Source organism: Triturus cristatus, chromosome 9 (assembly GCF_964204655.1).
Source record: "Triturus cristatus chromosome 9, aTriCri1.1, whole genome shotgun sequence".
Taxonomy (NCBI): Eukaryota; Metazoa; Chordata; class Amphibia; order Caudata; family Salamandridae; genus Triturus; species Triturus cristatus.
In genome coordinates, this window is record NC_140592.1 from 842,968,023 (window position 1) to 842,987,032 (window position 19,010).

General features: G+C 45.0%; 2 protein-coding genes across 2 annotated transcripts in view; one reads left to right on the forward strand and one right to left on the reverse strand.

Moving 5' to 3' along the window:
* BAG5 (BAG cochaperone 5) overlaps positions 1-19,010 on the forward strand; it is a 331,752-nt gene that overhangs the window by 175,975 nt on the left and 136,767 nt on the right. The window lies entirely within an intron of this gene.
* Positions 8,246-19,010, reverse strand: part of COA8 (cytochrome c oxidase assembly factor 8) — a 118,703-nt gene continuing 107,938 nt past the window's right edge. Inside the window, exon 5 of the mRNA XM_085626294.1 lies at positions 8,246-10,902. Within this exon, the coding sequence (XP_085482420.1) occupies positions 10,806-10,902 (97 nt within the window). The 3' untranslated portion in view covers positions 8,246-10,805. The remainder of the gene's footprint in view (positions 10,903-19,010) is intronic.

A 19,010-nucleotide genomic window follows, 5' to 3' on the forward strand; every position in this document is an offset into this window, starting at 1 on the left:
ATGATAGCGAATGATTGGGATGGATGGACGGGACCAGCTATGTATTGCCGCTAATACTGTGTTTCTGAATACCTGGAGATGCTAGATGCTTGTGTGCTATTACGCAAACTGTACCACTATTGAAGATATTTAACTCATTGTTGATAATTCCCACTGAGTGATCCACTGTAATACTGATTGATCGTTCAAATGTGTTTCAAATGCCAATACAAATGTTTTTTTTTTTTAAATCCGGGCTGGGGTCACGTGTCTGGATGCTGTACAACTTGTTTGTGCCTAATGGGATGCACCTCATTGCTCCTAGTTGTGCTAATAGAAGCTGGACTGATATCAGAAACAAAAGCTTGGTTATCGATGACCCCTCCATCCCTATAATTGGGAGGATGATTTAAAGTGGGAATGGAAGTGCATTGAGTTTCCTGGGAGCAGGTATGTGACCTAGATATGGGTAGCTCTACTAGTTTGGCTTCCAATTGAACCAGGCGGTCGATAATGGGGGGCAGTTTAACATCCAATAGATCGCCTAACCTACAACTATGTTGATCCCAGATATTCTCAACAGCAGCAGATGCTGGCACGAGCGCATCCTCATTACAAGGCTTTTTTCAGGGGGCCATATTGTGTTTTGCACCAGGATATTTATTTTTAGTAATTTTACAATGTTTCTTCCTGCGCTTAGGTTTTGGACCACTCTCTGTATCAGTCTCACAGTGGTAATCGCCATCCACCAAGCCAGTAGAGCAGCGCTCAAAGGCAATGTACTCAACTCCCATTCCTTTTACTGAAGACACAACCCCCGGGCAAACCGTCATACCATTAATAGATAGGCCGCTCTCCCCTGGATGGGCATGACCAAGTAGACCAGCAGATGGAATTAAGACCAATGCACAAGGTGAACTCAACGGGGGGGGGGGGGGGGGGGGGGGATGGGGAGGACTGAGGGGGGCTCAGTTGGACTTTGAATATTAGGCTGGTGCAGAGGTCCAACTAGGGCAAGCTCCTCAGGTGTGAGAGAGAGGCGCAGCTCTGCCAGCTTTATTTCATTTGTGACCATGTCCACAGCCCGGGTCAAATAATTGTCAATAGTAGAGTGAGTAGGAGGCGGTGGTGGCGCAGTTAAAGCGCCAGAAGATCCCTTCTTTTTGCCCATGCTCAAAGGTTGCATTAATGCAAACAAGGTATAGGGAACAATAGTAAATCTCAAGCCTCCTGACAGTTATACACAAAGTGAAGAAGAAAAGCTAAAGCAAAGTACCTTTAATAATGGGAGTGAACTTAAGGGCTCTTAGCCATTCTCAGAATGTCAGAAGTAAGATCTCAGTGGGATGGCCCAGCCCAGCTTCTTCCAGACTATGACAGGTTAAGACAGGCCCGTTTTGGCCCAGGCGTGCCTGCGCCTGTCTCACACAGCGGGAAGCCTCTGCTGGTTATGAGGCGCTCCAGTGCCATTGACAGCGTCACTGTAACGCCCTGAACGTCTCAGGATCGTTTAACAGACACGACAATGAGGACGCAACCACTTGTGAAGGGTTAGTTCTTTTAATGAAGGCAAATAAAATACAAAGAACAAACAAAAGTTATAGTCACTGGAATCCTCCAGGCTAAGTACGTTACCAGCCCACAGCACGGATGGTCCTAACCGTCCTCTGCATATACGCCGATCCCGGCGTATGCCAACAGAGGGCAGAAATGAAATGGCCGACAATGCCAATCGGTAGGCTGTGAGGGGCACGAAGAGTGTTGGGGAGAATCGAGGAGTCAGGGAAACACCCAGCCGGGGTCTCTACCTGAAGGGAGCAGCCGCTCAACCTCTTCCTCAGACTGCACCGGGACGCGGAGTCACCTCCTGGTGATGCGTCACCGATACCCCGATCACAAGCAAGAAGACTGAACCGAGAGCAGCCGCTCGATCGATCCTGTGGACTTCCGAGTCTGTAACGCGGCAAACACCACCTGGTGTGCGTTACAGCTGGCAGTCCCTGTGTCTCTGGTCGGGCTGGGAGTTACGACTCCAACCAGCAAAAGCGCCACTGCGCTTGGACTCAGCCGAGTCAAAAAGCGAAGCTCAATGGTTGACCGGTAGAGCTTCCGGGTCCTTCACAGGTGACGATGGGGCAAGACACGGCCCAGGGAGTAACGACTCGACCTACCTCCGTTCTTGCCTTACTGGAGCACCACTCCGGAACACTGCTCTTCACGAAGCAGGTACGTCGGTGTAAACACAATATCCGACAGCCTTGTACCTCCCGGTTCCTCCCTTTATAGGGCGTGTTTTCCTTGAGTTATGTAACAGCTCTCCTGTTTACATAAGGGCGTGTTTCCCTTGAGTTATGTAACAGCTCTCCTGTTTACATAAGGGCGTGTTTCCCTTGAGTTATGTAACAGCTCTCCTGTTTACATAAGGGCGTGTTTCCCTTGTATGACAGGAATTCTTGACAGTACATCCTCCCTCTCAGCGGCTCCCCACGGGTCCAGCGCTGGCAGGAAAACGCCGATGGAACAAGGAGACCAAGCGCGGAGCATGAACCCCTTCAGCCGGTTCCCATGAATGCTCCTCCGGGCCATAGCCTTTCCACGCAACCAGGTACCACAGCTTCCCCCTGCGCCATTTGGACGCCCGTATGCCCGACACTTCATACTCCACCTCCGACTCCACGCATACCGGCCTAGGTGTCCCAGACGGCTTGGAGGGTGCTGGTTTGAGCAATGATACATGAAAGACAGGGTGTATCCGCAATGACTGGGGCAAGCACACCTTCACGTTCACGGGACCCATACACTTGGTAATTCGATAGGGGCCCATGTACTTGGGATGGAACACACTGTTCTTTCGAAACCTCATGTTTCTTGTGGATATCCAGACGTAGTCTCCAGTGCGGTACAGTGGCCCGGGCCTTCTCTTCCTATCTGCCGCAGCCTTGTATCTTCTCTTGGCCTCTATTAGGACAGCCCTTGAGCGCATCAACGTGTCTTTTATGTGTGCCACCCTGTCCGCTGTGGCGGGAATCCTGTCCTCTCTGAACGGATGTAGAAATGGCAAGAACCTGGGATGTTGGCCATAGTTGCTATAGAACGGAGATGACTGTGTGGAGCTGTGAGTGGCGTTGTTATAGGCTATCTCTGCAACCCATAGCAAGTCGACCCATTCTTCCCTGCCCTGGTCCACAAAACATCGCAGATACTGTTTGAGCGTTTGGTTCAGGCGCTCGGTTTGGCCGTCCGTTTGAGGGTGGTAGCTGGTGGACAGGGCGGTCTTAACATGCAGCGCAGTGCACCAAGTCTTCCAGAATTGCGCAGTAAACTGCGACCCCCGGTCCGACACGATCACCCCAGGTAATCCATGCAGTCGTACCACATTCTTTAGGAGTAGTGACGCCAATTCCCCGGCCGTAGGGACTCTCTTGCAGGGGATGAAGTGCCCCATTTTCGTCAAGTAATCCACCACCACCAGTATTGCCGTCATCCCCTGGTCTACTGGTAGGCCCACCACGAAGTCCAGTGATATGCTATCCCATGGTCTATCCGGGGTCGGAAGTGGATGTAAGTGCCCTTGGGTTCGGCCATGGTCGGCCTTCATGGTAGCACACGTAGGACACTCCTGTCCCCACCTCCTGACATCCACTCTCATGGTTGGCCACCAGAAATGCCGTCCCATGCTAGCCACCGTTTTTTCAAAGCCCAAATGACCTGCGCATGGAGAGTCATGGCACCAGATGAATGCTTGTTTCCTTAGCCTAGGCGTGGGTATCAATAGGCACCTGCCCTTCAGGGGTATCCCGTCCTTCAGCTGCCATTCTCTGTGACTGAGGAGCCACCTCCGCCATGCGAATGACCTGATCCCTCTCTTTATTCCCCTCAGGAAAGTATCCGGTTGGATAACCCCCAATACCATCCTCAGGGAAATGATGGAACGCTCGGTTGCAGGCAATGGTTCCTTAACTGCAGATTGACGGGACAGGGCGTCCGCCTTCCGGTTTTCCGTCCCTGGCCGATATGTGATGCGGAAGTTGAACCCCGCAAAGAAGATCATCCACCGCAGCTGCCTGGGAGAAAGGTGTCTAGTGGCCGTCATGAACTGTAGGTTCCGATGGTCCGTGTACACCGATACCACATGTCTTGCCCCCATCAACCAATGCCTCCATTCGGTGAAGGCGTCCTTGATTGCGAGAAGCTCCTTCTCCGCAATATGGTAGTTGCGTTCGGCGTCGTTGAGTTTGCGGGACATGTACGCAACGGGATGAAGCACCCCTGTGTCGTGGTTGCGTTGGGACAAGATAGCCCCCAGCGCCACATCCGACGCGTCCGCTTCCACCACGTAGGGGAGATCCGGATCGGGGTGAGCCAACACCGGCGCCTTACCAAAGGCGCTTTTCAGGGCCTCAAAGGCTTTGTTCGCTTCAGGGGACCAGACAAACTCCTTGGACTTCCTCAGTAGCTGTGTGATTGGGGCCACCACTCCTGAAAATCCATCTATGAACCGCCTGTAAAAGTTGGCGAAGCCAATGAAACTTTGGACGTCCTTCACGCTTTGGGGCACCGGCCATTCTTTCACTGCCTTGATCTTTCGTTCTGCCATCTCCTGTCCCTCTGGACTCAGCATCACTCCGAGGAATTCCACGGATGTGACGTGGAAGTCACACTTGCTGAGTTTACAAAACAGCATGTTTTCCCTCAGCTTTTGGAGCACAGCTTTGACGTGGTGTACGTGCTCCTCCACACTGGACGAATAGATGAGGATATCGTCGATATATACGACCACGTAGATATCCAACTCCTCTCTGAATACCTCATTCAAAAAGTACTGAAAGGCTGCCGGGGCGTTGCACAGACCGAACGGCATGACGAGGTACTCAAAAAGGCCGAACCTGGTCTTAAAGGCGGTCTTCCACTCGTCTCCGTCCCTCATGCGCACCAGATGGTATGCCCCTTTCAAATCCAACTTGGTGTAGATACGAGCTTTCTTGACCTGTTCCAGAAGTACACTGATGAGAGGCAAGGGGTACCGATTTTTTATGGTTATCGCATTCAATGCCCTAAAGTCCACACAGGCTCTCAGCTCCCCATTAGCCTTCGGGATGAAGAAGAGTGGCGAGGCGGCCGGAGACTTGGACGGGCGGATGAATCCTAGCTTGAGGAGTTTATCCAGGTACCCCCGGAGATGCACGTTTTCAGGCTCCGTCAGGGCATACAGCCTGCCGCTGGGAACGCTGGCCCCTGGCACCAGGTCGATCTGGCAGTCAAACTGTCTATGTGGTGGTAGCACTTCCGCCTTCACCTCATCAAATACATCCTCAAAACTGTGATAAGCCTGGGGGAGAGCCACATCTTTTTCTGCCGCTGTAGCCACCGTCTGACTCCCGCTCTCATCTGCGTCAAGGGATTCCGTTCTTATTCCACAATGCAGGATGCAATACGGTGACGTCATTTCGATGCGATGTGTTGGCCAATCCACAAAGGGGTTGTGTTTCTGTAGCCACGGCAATCCCAATATGACGCCATATTGGGGCGCTCGGATGATGTTAAAATCGATTTGTTCCAAATGGTTCCACCCATATCTCATCGGAAGGACCCCCGTGTGCTGCCCGATGGGCCCCGTCACCAATCGCCTTCCGTCTACAGCATAGACGTCTTCGGGTACAGCTTTGGGAAGAAGCACTAGCCCTAGCCTGCATGCCTCGTTGTGGTCCATAAACATGCCAGTGGCCCCTGAATCCACCATGGCCACAACGGGTATCCACTGGTCATGCACTCCCACGTGCACCGTGATAAACAGGTGTCGTTGTCCCTTAGTGACCGAGTTGGAAAGTGAAGGGATGGATGAGTGACTCCGAGATGCCCCTTCTCTGGTCTTGGAGTCCTCTAGTTTTCCGCCGGTATGTCCACCACGGCTGTTACCGACCGGTTGGCCCGATAACGTGACGTCTTCGGTTTGGCAGGGCATTCACGTACGTAGTGGCCTTTTTTGCCACAATATAGGCACAATCCTTGTTTACGGCGTGACTCTTTCTCCGTGGCTGTGAGGCTCGCTCGTATTGCGCTGATGTCCATGGGTTCTCCCTTGGATGCGGTGGAAGTTTCAGGACTTCCCACCGTCACATAGGATGGAAGGTATTTTCCTTTTCTCCCATGATCCCCCTTTCTTTCACTTAGCCTATGTTCCAGCCGTAATACCAGGTTGATAAGGCCCTCACATGTCTTGGGTTGAGGGTCAATATGAGCCACGGCGTCCTTGAGCTCATCGCACAGCCCTTGATGGAAGAGCGCCGTCTGTTTAGCAACAGGCCACTTGGTTTCCGCAACCAGCCTTCGGAACGCGTTGAGATACTGCACCAGGTCGTTGGATCCCTGTCTCAACTCAAGCATTTCACGGTCCGCCGTGTACGAGTCAGCCCTTCTGTCGAATACCTTCAGGAATTCCTCGCGAAAAGCACCCCAATCACATAAGAGGGGGTCGTCCCTGCTCACCAGAGGTACGGCCCATTGTGCCGCGTTTCCAGCCAAATAGGATATAAGGAAAGCCACACGAGCCTGACTCGTGGGGAACGCCTTTGGTTTGCACGATAAATGTAGCGCCACTTGTGTGAGGAATACCTGCACTGTGTTAGGATCCCCACTGTACCTCTCTGGTGTTGCCAAGGGGATGGCTACCGGCATTTCCACTACTACCGCAGGGGTCTGGTTCGTGAGGGAGGTGCTGGGCGTGAGCGGGTCCAATTGGATAGCATCCAGTCTGGCTTTTACATCGGCTGTTACTTGCCTAGAGGCAGCCACTTCAACTTGCATGGCCGCTAAAGCAGCCAGCACATCATCAAGTGTTGCCATGTCTGTTATCGACCGGGAGACAGTTAGTGTTATTAAGGTCGGATATTTTGTAACGCCCTGAACGTCTCAGGATCGTTTAACAGACACGACAATGAGGACGCAACCACTTGTGAAGGGTTAGTTCTTTTAATGAAGGCAAATAAAATACAAAGAACAAACAAAAGTTATAGTCACTGGAATCCTCCAGGCTAAGTACGTTACCAGCCCACAGCACGGATGGTCCTAACCGTCCTCTGCATATACGCCGATCCCGGCGTATGCCAACAGAGGGCAGAAATGAAATGGCCGACAATGCCAATCGGTAGGCTGTGAGGGGCACGAAGAGTGTTGGGGAGAATCGAGGAGTCAGGGAAACACCCAGCCGGGGTCTCTACCTGAAGGGAGCAGCCGCTCAACCTCTTCCTCAGACTGCACCGGGACGCGGAGTCACCTCCTGGTGATGCGTCACCGATACCCCGATCACAAGCAAGAAGACTGAACCGAGAGCAGCCGCTCGATCGATCCTGTGGACTTCCGAGTCTGTAACGCGGCAAACACCTCCTGGTGTGCGTTACAGCTGGCAGTCCCTGTGTCTCTGGTCGGGCTGGGAGTTACGACTCCAACCAGCAAAAGCGCCACTGCGCTTGGACTCAGCCGAGTCAAAAAGCGAAGCTCAATGGTTGACCGGTAGAGCTTCCGGGTCCTTCACAGGTGACGATGGGGCAAGACACGGCCCAGGGAGTAACGACTCGACCTACCTCCGTTCTTGCCTTACTGGAGCACCACTCCGGAACACTGCTCTTCACGAAGCAGGTACGTCGGTGTAAACACAATATCCGACAGCCTTGTACCTCCCGGTTCCTCCCTTTATAGGGCGTGTTTTCCTTGAGTTATGTAACAGCTCTCCTGTTTACATAAGGGCGTGTTTCCCTTGAGTTATGTAACAGCTCTCCTGTTTACATAAGGGCGTGTTTCCCTTGAGTTATGTAACAGCTCTCCTGTTTACATAAGGGCGTGTTTCCCTTGTATGACAGGAATTCTTGACAGTCACGGCCCCTCCTCCTCCTCGGGGACAGAGATCACGCTGGCTGGCTCAGGCCCCCGCGCAGCAGGAAGCCTTTGCTGGTTATGAGGCACTCAGGCACCGATGACAGCGTCACGGAACCTCCTCCTCTTCGGGGGCAGAGATCACGCATCTTTGTTCCCAGCATGGAATGACTCTGCAGGGCATACCTACATTGTTTATGGAGCTTTAAAAAAAAAGGTCTATGGAGTGGTGGGAAAGCACATATTAATGCAAAATGACCATCTTTGCCACATTTTTAGTTGATGACTGCCACTTGTACATAGAAGATCATTTTTCACTATTTATCAACAATCCACAGGAGAATCGGAAAACTGCCTCTATAATATTGTGTACACCCAAGGACACATTCCATCATCCTGATCATAATGTCTAATGAGCTAGTATATTCAAAATTAACAGGGAATCACTGGAATTATACAAGTCAGAAGACTAAGGCAAATATTTATAAACTTGCACATATTTCTACTTGTGTGTTTTATTGCAATCGCCAGTGCCACAGTTTAAATGCAATGACAGTGATTCTTGAGGGATGGGTTTACTGGGGTCTGAGAAATGGTAACTATAGAATAAAGCATGGTGGTTTTGTTGCAGCTAACCTTAAAAAATATGTAGCACATATCTGTTGGTTAATCAGGTAGACATACTGGTTTAATGTGTACCAAAGAAACTAAGAATGCTTGTAAACTTTCTAAATATGTTAAGTATTCAAAGAATATGCATAGAATGCTGGAATCTGCTCAGCAATCGCAAATAACTGCCCATTTTTAGAAATATTAGTTTGTTCAGGATCAAGTAGTGCTACAACTCAGAAGATTGTCAACAACTGGAGGACACTCCCCCCACTTTGTGGTTTAAGAATGACACAATGCTTATAAGATTTAAAGTGGTCTACAAGGAGTCACATTTCTGATGGTCAAGCTGGCACATGCATGACATTGACTTTACACGCCACCGAACATAAACCTCAAGTAAGCATTAACAACCCAGTAGCTTCGGTTCAATACCTTGTCTGGAACCTCTAAAAATGCCCTTTTTTCAAGAGATCTGTAAAATTATGACCATCACGCTTTCTGAATGTTGTTGTCTTTCATTGTATACCTCTATGTTTGTCATTATCCCAGCACTCCAGGTGTTTGTAGTTGGGTACCTAGTATGAGGCTGCAATGTATTCCACTGTTGTTCACAGCTCGTGTTTCTAAATCATACTGCAATATGGCCCCCATGATGTTGAATATTTGTGAAAAGTGCTTTACATGTTCTTACACTATAGGCTTTCCCATAACTGTTACTTCTTCTTTTGTCTATTTGACTATTGGGACTTCTCTGTGTCATAGGAGAGTACCAGTACGCACCTCACTGATTTGTGCCTAGTTCTAGCGGGCCTACATCTGTTATGTGCCAACAATCCAAGCGTTTGGCACACACAACACCCACTTCCATCAAACCACACACACACAAAACCTTTGACATGTGGCTGCTGCAAAGGAAAGCAAAGGGTGATAAGAATCATTATGGCCTGGCAGCTCATTAAAGAGCTACAGCAGAGAACTCTTTGACCTCTTAAATATAAGTTTAATTTGTTTATGCTATGTTTAGCTAAGGGGGGAGGGGCAACCATGGCAACATATCTTTCATATCATTCAAATAAAGAAGAATACCAAATTTCCAATGTGTACTCCACCACCCGAGAGCGCATCCTTAAATTTCAATATTTATACAGGTAAATGGGAACCGTGCCCCAAGTTCTCTATACCTGTATGTGCTCATCAGCCCTCTTTTGGCAGAGAGATCTCTTTTTGAGACTTATGATAAATTTCAATGCATTTTACTTCTTTTCTGTCCTTGTAAAACAAAAGTAACAGTACTGATGATCTTTCTTCTATTATTAGAGAGTAGAATGGTGGAACGTGTTAAAATATCCACAGAACTTCTGTGTCAACCTTGGAGAGAGTAAAGATAAGTAGGTTCTATGCTCATTCACATGTGCGGCCTGCAAGTTACATACATCTTTGCAGTACGCTAAGAGGTCAAATTGCGATCTTACTTGTACTGGAACCTAGTACTTGTAAGTTAAGATACATTTATGTTCCAGGCACAGCTTTTATTTGAGGACTGGAAACTGACTTGCAGCATAAACCAGACCCTGCAGGATGTGGAAAAGCAAATAAAGCCATTTTACAGTGATTGGGAGAAGCGGACTGTAGATGACACACATGCACCCCTCCTTGCCTGCCCCAGTACCTCTCCACACCTCTATAATCACCCTCATCAAGACACTTTAATATTTTATTTTTATGCTAGCACACTTTGAATTGCTGAAAAGTTAACAAACCTTTTAACAGGATGCAGATGTTGCATCCTGGACCACGAACAATGGTGCTACTGTGTTACTCTGTAGTGTACGGGCAGATCCTGTTTTGGTTAATTTTGCTTTAGCAACTTTTCTTCGAAAAAGTGTTTGCTGTAGTGTCAATCAATAACTTATTTTGTTTTAGCTTCTCAAATGAATCAACTTTGATGATGTTTCTTGCTTAGACATACTGTGACCTGCGTCCTTTGTTGCTGTGGGGCGTCCTTCCTTTGATGGCTCTTCTGAGGGACTTGAATAGTTCACAAAATGCTCACATGTTGTTCAGAATTATCCATTTAACAGATTCAAGCAAGACATGCCACTGGTGTTGTTTGCATCTCAAAATAATTTTACCCTCTCAGCACAATTTAAGGAGGTATCACAAATATTCTGTGCCAGACAAGGTTAACGCTGCACCTCGATAACGTAGGTGAACAGAATGTAAACCAAATATGCTGTCAAGGCAGTAGCTCCTTTTTTTATTCCATCAGCCTCCAACGCACAGTGTTCTTCAAGCTCTAGAGTCCTTGATGGAATAATTAGATTTGCAGATCACAAAAAGGGGCTTTAACTTTCTGATTTTCGTCCAAGCTTTTTCCAAAGTCTCCTTAATGCAACTTGGCCCATGAGTAATGTGATGGTAAAATTACGTTTATACCAGTCCCTAGATCACAAGGTAAAAAAAACAAAAGAAGAGGAGAAAGGGGGTTAGTATTACTTTTAGGAAAGAAGAAATACACAAAAGTTACTCACTACAGAATGTCTTTCCTCCTACCTCTTTACTATCTAATTTTATAGCAGGTGATTACTTGCCCCTATTTGAATCAACTGTACCCAAGATGTATTATAGGTAGGGTGGCCAAAGATTCATGTGCAACCCTCCCGAGTGTCCCAGAACTACTCATCGGTGCATCCTTTGGATGCAGTAGCTCTTTGCTGCTCATAAAAAAGCACTTTAATTCTACTTGGCTGGCGCGGAGATGAAAGAAGCATTAGTCCTAGTGAATGATTTACAGTACCAGTACAGTTTAGGACATGCTGAGGAGTAGGCGTTAAAAAAAAATTACATTGATTGGCAAATATCCCCATTTGTCTTGTTTTCTTATGATCACCAAAAATAATCCCTATAAACTTTTGCTTACACTCATTGAGATAGGAATACTCTCGCTCAATGCATATTTGTAAATAGCGGGACTAGCTCTATTGGTGCAATTTATATATATGCAGCCTTTTAGACAATGTGAAAGTTCGGTTAAACGTCTTTTTCTGAAATTAAACAATATGTACAAATCGATATAACCTATTTTTTTCTGTGTAACACACATGTGCATTCGTTTTATTTCACAAAACAACGTGGCCTTGCATGAGGCATATCAAAAAAGTGTCAATATATAGGGTCAATGAGACCCAACCTCTGCGCACTGTAGCTATAGGTAAAACATACCTTAGTATGTCAACATCATAAACTTCACAATCATAAGCTTGTTGGTGAATTTCTAACACAAATCCAGTCCACGTCAGACTCAAAATTGTTCAAATATATTTACAATGAAGTATTCAAATATCAATTCAAAAAAATGTCCATAAATCCATCAGAACAGAAGTTTTTCCAATTAGGTACATTCACATTAGATCAAGAATTTTCTGAATGCCCAATGCATTTAGAGCCGGACTGGCTCTTCTTCAGGGGCTTGAATTCTGAAAAACAAACATGAACAATATGCAACAGGTATGCCACAAACATCTGACAGGTCAAAGCAGCAACAGTTCATTACAGTTCAATATACCGAGGAATTGTGAATCAAGAGTGTACTCATGAAAAATAAAAACAGATAAAAAAAGAAGAAATGAAAAGAAAGAAAAGCAATCCTTCACCAGAGTGAGCCACTTCCACAAAAACGAAGCATATCCACAAAAGCGAGTGTGTTAAAAACTCTCGTACATCAGAAATGATACACAACCACTTCTCTAAATTCAGTGGGCCACCCGTGAGATGCCCAACGTGATAAAAAGCAAGAAAAATGAATACCCTGTTCATCACAATGAAAAGCGCTGAAAAGCGAACGACTGGAAGAACACCTAAAAGCAAAGAATCAAACCAATACTCAAACCCTCCAGAGAGAAGCAAGACAATAATGTCATGAACTCAACTCTTAGACGCAGTGAAAATGACATATTACCAGGTAAGAAGGCTGGAAAAGTTCAGAGAACCGGAACCCTCCCGGTTGGCGATGAGGCGGACTCGGGAATGCTCTACCGCGTCCCCGCCGAAACTAAATACAAACTCGCCGGTACACGGAAGTACAAGGTCATTTCAACAAAACTAAAAACGGACTCAAGTCCAGCCTGAATGAACACTGTAGAAACAAAAACGGACCAACGAATGTGAAACCAAGGAGAACTGAGGGGATGAGTAGCCGCCATATTACCACGGGTACATCAGTACGCTCGCGATTTAATCAAGGTGGAAAAACGCATACAACACAAGTGACATGTGTGAGAAAATTAGAATAAAAAGAGATTAGATACAAAATAATAAAAGAAAATAAATTCAGATTTGAATAAAACAAATTAAAAGGAACAGGAAAATGTGAGCACATCGAGATTCTTCATCAAAATACCAGCAGTCAGCACGCAAAAACAAGCCAGTTACAGTGGTTATATCCAAATTATAAATAACATGAATAGTCAATTCGATCATTAATTCCCTTGTCTATCAGGGTGTCAAGACGTCTAATCCAAAATGTTTCTCTTTGAAGAAGAGCTCTGGTAATGTCCATATCAGACTGGTGTGTTACTCTTTCTAACACTGAAAATTGGAGTTGGGCTATGCTATGTCTTTCCTCCTGCCAATGGTTAAATGAGCTACTATTTTTATTTTGTGTCCTTATAGTGCTCTTGTGTTCAGATATTCGAATTTTAATCTTGCGTTCAGTCTTACCAACATATAGTTTCCCACATGGACACTTGATGTAATAAATCAGTTTCCCAGAGTTGCAATCAGAGTTATGAAACAGTTTGATAATTTCTCCTGAAGTTGGATGGTGTAACACATTGCCTACAATGACGTTATTACAGTGGATACAGTTCTGACATTTCTTCATCCCTTTGAAATTGGTCATAGGTGGTTTTTTGGGAGAGTGAATGAGTTCTTTCAAATTCTTTGAACGAGTGTAGGCAAACAAAGGAGGATCTTTGAAGATGTTGTTAAAATCAGGTTCATTCTGCAGTATTTCCCACCTTTTAATGATGATGTTTTTCACCTTCTTGGAACTCGTGGAGAATTTAGAGACAAAAACTTGTCTGGACTTTTGACTTTGGTGTTGAGGTTGAAACAAGCACTTTCTCGTAAGTTTTAAAGTACGTGACTTGGCTTGCTCAATAACTTCAAGAGGATATCCTCTGTTAAGATACAGTTCCTGTTGTAGGGAAAAAAGGATTGTTCATGTCATCAGGTTCAGAACAAATTCTTTTAATCCGTAGAAACTGTGAGAAAGGTAAATTATGTTTTAAATTGGGGGGGATGAAAACTTTGAAAGTGCAAAGCATTATTGACATCAGTGGGTTTCCTATGTACTTGTGTCTGGATCAACTTGTCCCTAATGGTAAGAGTCACATCAAGATATGCAATCGTCGTCTGGCTTATTGTGTGTGTGAATTGGATGTGGTCGTCAACTGCATTAAGTAGTTGGATTTTCTTAAACAAGAGCTCCTGGGTATTAGTCCAAAGAATAAAAATATCGTCTATATACCTACAATAAAGCAGGGATTTCCTGGTCCAATCATCATCATTGTAAATATGGTCGAACTCAAATTTCGCCATGAATGTATTAGCATATGCAGGAGCCCCTGCAAAACCCATTGAAGTACCTTGTTGTTGAAGAAAAAAATTACTGTCCCAATAAAAATAACTGTGGTACAGACAAAAATGCAAAAGTTCAAGTAAGAAGACTTTGTCAGCCCTTAGTGAGGATTGACGCAACATGGCCCACTCAACAGCTTCCATGCCAGCGACATGTGGTATGGAAGTATAAAGAGATTTGACATCAATCGTGCACAATAAAACTTCTTCGGTGAGAACTAGAGCTTCAAGCTTTTGGGTGTTCTTCCAGTCGCTTTTCAGCGCTTTTCATTGTGATGAACAAGGTATTCATTTTTCTTGCTTTTTATCACGTTGGGCGTCTCACGGGTGGCCCACTGAATTTAGAGAAGTGGTTGTGTATCATTTCTGATGTATGAGAGTTTTTAACACACTCGCTTTTGTGGATATGCTTCGTTTTTGTGGAAGTGGCTCACTCTAGTGAAGGATTGCTTTTCTTTCTTTTCATTTCTTCTTTTTTTATCTGTTTTTATTTTTCATGAGTACACTCTTGATTCACAATTCCTCGGTATATTGAACTGTAATGAACTGTTGCTGCTTTGACCTGTCAGATGTTTGTGGCATACCTGTTGTATATTGTTCATGTTTGTTTTTCAGAATTCAAGCCCCTGAAGAAGAGCCAGTCCGGCTCTAAATGCATTGGGCATTCAGAAAATTCTTGATCTAATGTGAATGTACCTAATTGGAAAAACTTCTGTTTTGATGGATTTATGGACATTTTTTTAAATTGATATTTGAATACTTCATTGTAAATATATTTGAACAATTTTGAGTCTGATTTGGACTTGATTTGTGTTAGAAATTCACCAACAAGCTTATGATTGTGAAGTTTATGATGTTGACATACTAAGGTATGTTTTACCTATAGCTACAGTGCGCAGAGGTTGGGTCTCATTGACCCTATATATTGACGTGTTTTGCTGGCATTTTTTGACTGTTCATGCCTTCCCCTGCAGCACGCTTATGTTGAAAGTGTTTAGTTTTCAGTGTGAGAATATCGTACCAAACTGTTTTGATTAGGATTATTTAGCGTGTGCCTCTTCAATTATATTGATATTAAAAAAGTGTACATTTATTAAGATAATTCTACAAGTGATCATGCACTAGTCAGTATAATTTAAGGTGTACATACTTATGATATACCACAATATTAAAATAAAAATTAAGCGTGTCCAACTTTGAGATCTTACATCCAACATGGTCCTTGTGAATCACAGCTGCTTATCATAAATTAACACTCAAGAAAACAGTGCGAACAAATACGAACATCTTCGTAATAAAAAATGCATTTAGCACTCGAAATCGCTTTTGATTCAGTTCTAAGGAGACAAGCAGGCAGTTCCACAAAGACACAATCACTCTTTTTCTAATCATCACTATCTAATTATGCTGCTGAATTTAAGCCACTGCGGATATGAGAACACTGGTGGGATACAAGAAGAACTGTGACTTTAGAAAACTAATAATTATGCTGCTGAATTTAAGCCACTGCGGATATGAGAACACTGGTGGGATACAAGAAGAACTGTGACTTTAGAAAACTAATTATGCTGCTGAATTTAAGCCACTGCGGATATGAGAACACTGGTGGGATACAAGAACTGTGACTTTAGAAAAGTAATTATGAAGCTGGATTTAACACTCGGTTAAGGGGTACCAGTATAAGCTTGGACTTATCTGTCATTATACATTTTAATTGGAAAGCACTGTTGACAGCATCAGATGTTAGATTTGAATTATTTTAACTGAGTTATCATAAGGAGAAATTACAACTTCAAAAAAGCATAAATCTCCCTTCTCTACCAAACCATGTCCCATTTAATCTTACTTCCTCAGGATAGTCTTTCCCTACCAACTCACAACATGATCTTTGCTGCATCTCATGCTCCCTAAACTCACTGCCAAACAGTGCCCTTCATTCCCCATACGATTTTCATTCCATATGATTTTCGTTGAGTTCCTTCCCTTTTTAAGTCTCACTTGAGACAGCTCATGTGCTGTCGCTTGCGAGACATTTCGTTTACTAAAAGTGGCTTGGAGCCTATCTACTGCTTACCATTGGAAGACTTCCTTGTCACTCTTATTTGCTATCTCCTATCTAGCCAGAGCATGCAGGGTTCACTTCCTCTTCTTTAATTTCTCCCTTCTGGGAAGCGAGGACCAAGTACGGATTGCTTTATTTTGATTAGTGTCCTTCCGCTAATCATGCTTCGATTGAGGTACTATTTTTTTTTTGCCGTCGTGTTGTTGCTTGCTCCCCCATCCCGCATCAGGTTGCTTCCTTGTTGCTTTTTTCCTCCTACCCTCCTGTTGTCAATGTTGCTTTTTCCCTTCCACCTTCCTGGTGTGTGTGTGTGTGTTGCTTCTTGCCTCCCATTTTCCCTGTTGCTTGTTTCCTTCCAACATTCCATTGACCGTTTTGCTTCTTCCCTTTCACCTCCCACCTTCTAGTTGTCTGCGTTTTAGATCCCTTCCAGCTTCCCTACAATTGGCTGTGTCGAACCCCTTTCCCCTATAAAAAAAAAAGTACCAATACTCGGCCAGCTGCATCATAGCACTTTTTACACCCCCCCCCCATTGTCTGTGTTGCCTGTTCCTTCCCACTCTCTTGTTGTCCTGCCACCCTCTCTCCCGTTGTCCATATTACCCCCTGCCATAATAAAAAAAAAAGCACTAGGACGCGTCACAGAGCCGTTTTTTCTAACTTTTAAACATGTTGGATAGCAGTAGCACTGTTGTACATCATAGCTAGAAGGCATTGTCCAAGATAATAGCTCTCACATAGGCGAGACCTATTGACTTTGCCAATTGTAATTGCTTCAGATCACCTAGACACCAAAATACTGATAGATGCTGGGCTCTACGTTCAGGATGCCTCTGAGAATTCTTATGCAAGTCTCTGCACTCTTTAGAGAAATAGTTCGACTCAGATTCCCAAACTAAAGGACTTCTCTATTCCATGCAGAGATGTGAGATTTTGTCCGTGTCTAATATATGCCATATTTTGGTGTAGCATTTGTGCAGCTGTGGGCTAGTTCTGGCCCTCCATTTAGACAGAATAAGTTGCTTCACACACAGTGACAGGAGGTTGACTCTTCAGTGTTGTCCCTTTAGCCAGCCCCACTTTACCTTTGGCATCAATCCTAAGAACATGCAATGGGGGATGTTGGAATCTGAATAGCTCTAATTATCTCAATAGTTGTGCAGACATCTCCACAGAGGGGTGAACTCCAGGGCAGTCGAGTTACACCCTCTCTAGCATTTTCGTGACCTGGTAACATCCATTGCGTGACGACATTTGGGTGTCCCAATGGAGCAGTATCTTTGCTGTTGTTTCCCTTCCTTGTGTGAAATGCACTTATACGTGTTATGGAGCTTTGTGTCCTATTCTGAGTCAGTAAAGGACAGTCCTAGTTCCTCTTCCCATTTGGTTTAACAGCACCCCTTACCTTATTGTCACTTTCCAAAAGTATTACACATATCTTAGAGATGTGATGAGTCTTGCAATTTACCTCTCTGAGTAGCTTTTCAAAGTGTGTCAATGGTCATGTGGCAGGTTCCCTCATTTGTCGATTTATACCCAAATGTCACACTTTAGTATAACATTTTCCTGCCTTCTTCCGTTAATTGCTTAAATTACTTTATTTCCATCTTATCAAATAGGTTACACAGTTTGTTAAATCTAGTATCCTGCCACGTCTAAAAGGCTTTCCCATCCAACCCACGGCCAAAATCCAGATTTCCCTAGATAACTATATCTAGAGGACAGGAAACTTGCGAGACCTCAGCCAGTCCCTGTCTGATCTCAATCCCCAAGTATGACACCAGTTATCAGACACTTGTTCATGTTGGTGAGTCTCTCCCTCAATGGCAGCCATGGGACCTCTCAGAAGGGTCTCTGCCAGCGTGCGGCCCAGGAAGAATCAGGGTCTCTTGGTCTCCACCTTAGACCAATCCAGAAGATAGTGAAGATGAACCATCTGGTAATACAGAGGCAATTTGAATATGCTCAGTCCTCCTCTAGTAAGTGCTGCAAAGCCAAGCCTTGCTGGGATGCTTTCCATCCATCCTGCTCCAATAAAGTCTCAGCAGTTACGATGCAGGTGGAGTATGTACTTATACTCTATTTGTATCAGCAGTGTCTGGAATAAGAGGTGAATACGAGACAGAATTAAAAGTGTGCTATGCTCCCAAACATTGATAGAGGCTGGTTTGTCATATTTATAAGTTGTTCTTGATCGACTAGGCCAGCTGGGGAATAGTGACTAAGAATAAACACAATTGGTGGGGGTTACCTGAATCCCCAAGTATCTATTGGAGGAGATACTCTGCCTGAATGCAGAATGTAGGGTAGGCCAGGACATTCCCTGACATATTCAGACTTAGGGCCTCCAATTTATGCATATTCAGCTTGAAGCCGAATACTGACCAGAAACGCTCCAGTTTGACTAATAAAGGCTTAAGCAAGATGGATCACAAAGCGAAATAACAAATCATTACCAAACAGTCTTATCCTGAACTTTTCTATCCCCAGTTTTACCTCGCAGACTAGCACTGTTCTTGTGGATCATTTAAGCTAATGATTACATGTATAGTGCGAAAAGCAAGGGTGACAGTGGGCACCTGCTGCCTTGCTCTGTCTGATCAAGATTTTCTGTATCTCTGCCGTTGAAACACCTAAGGTTGAAGGGGAGGCCTAAGCAGCAATCAGCGTGGGCCCTTGCGTCTGCCATGTCCTATACCAAGAAATCTCAATTGACACAGTTAAAAGAATATCTAAAGACTGGAGTAATTTTTTATTACTGGTGATATCGATAAGGTGAGCTACCTGTTTTGCAACCTTTCAATTTGGTATGATTCTGGCCAGGTAAAGGTGCATTAATTGTGCATCA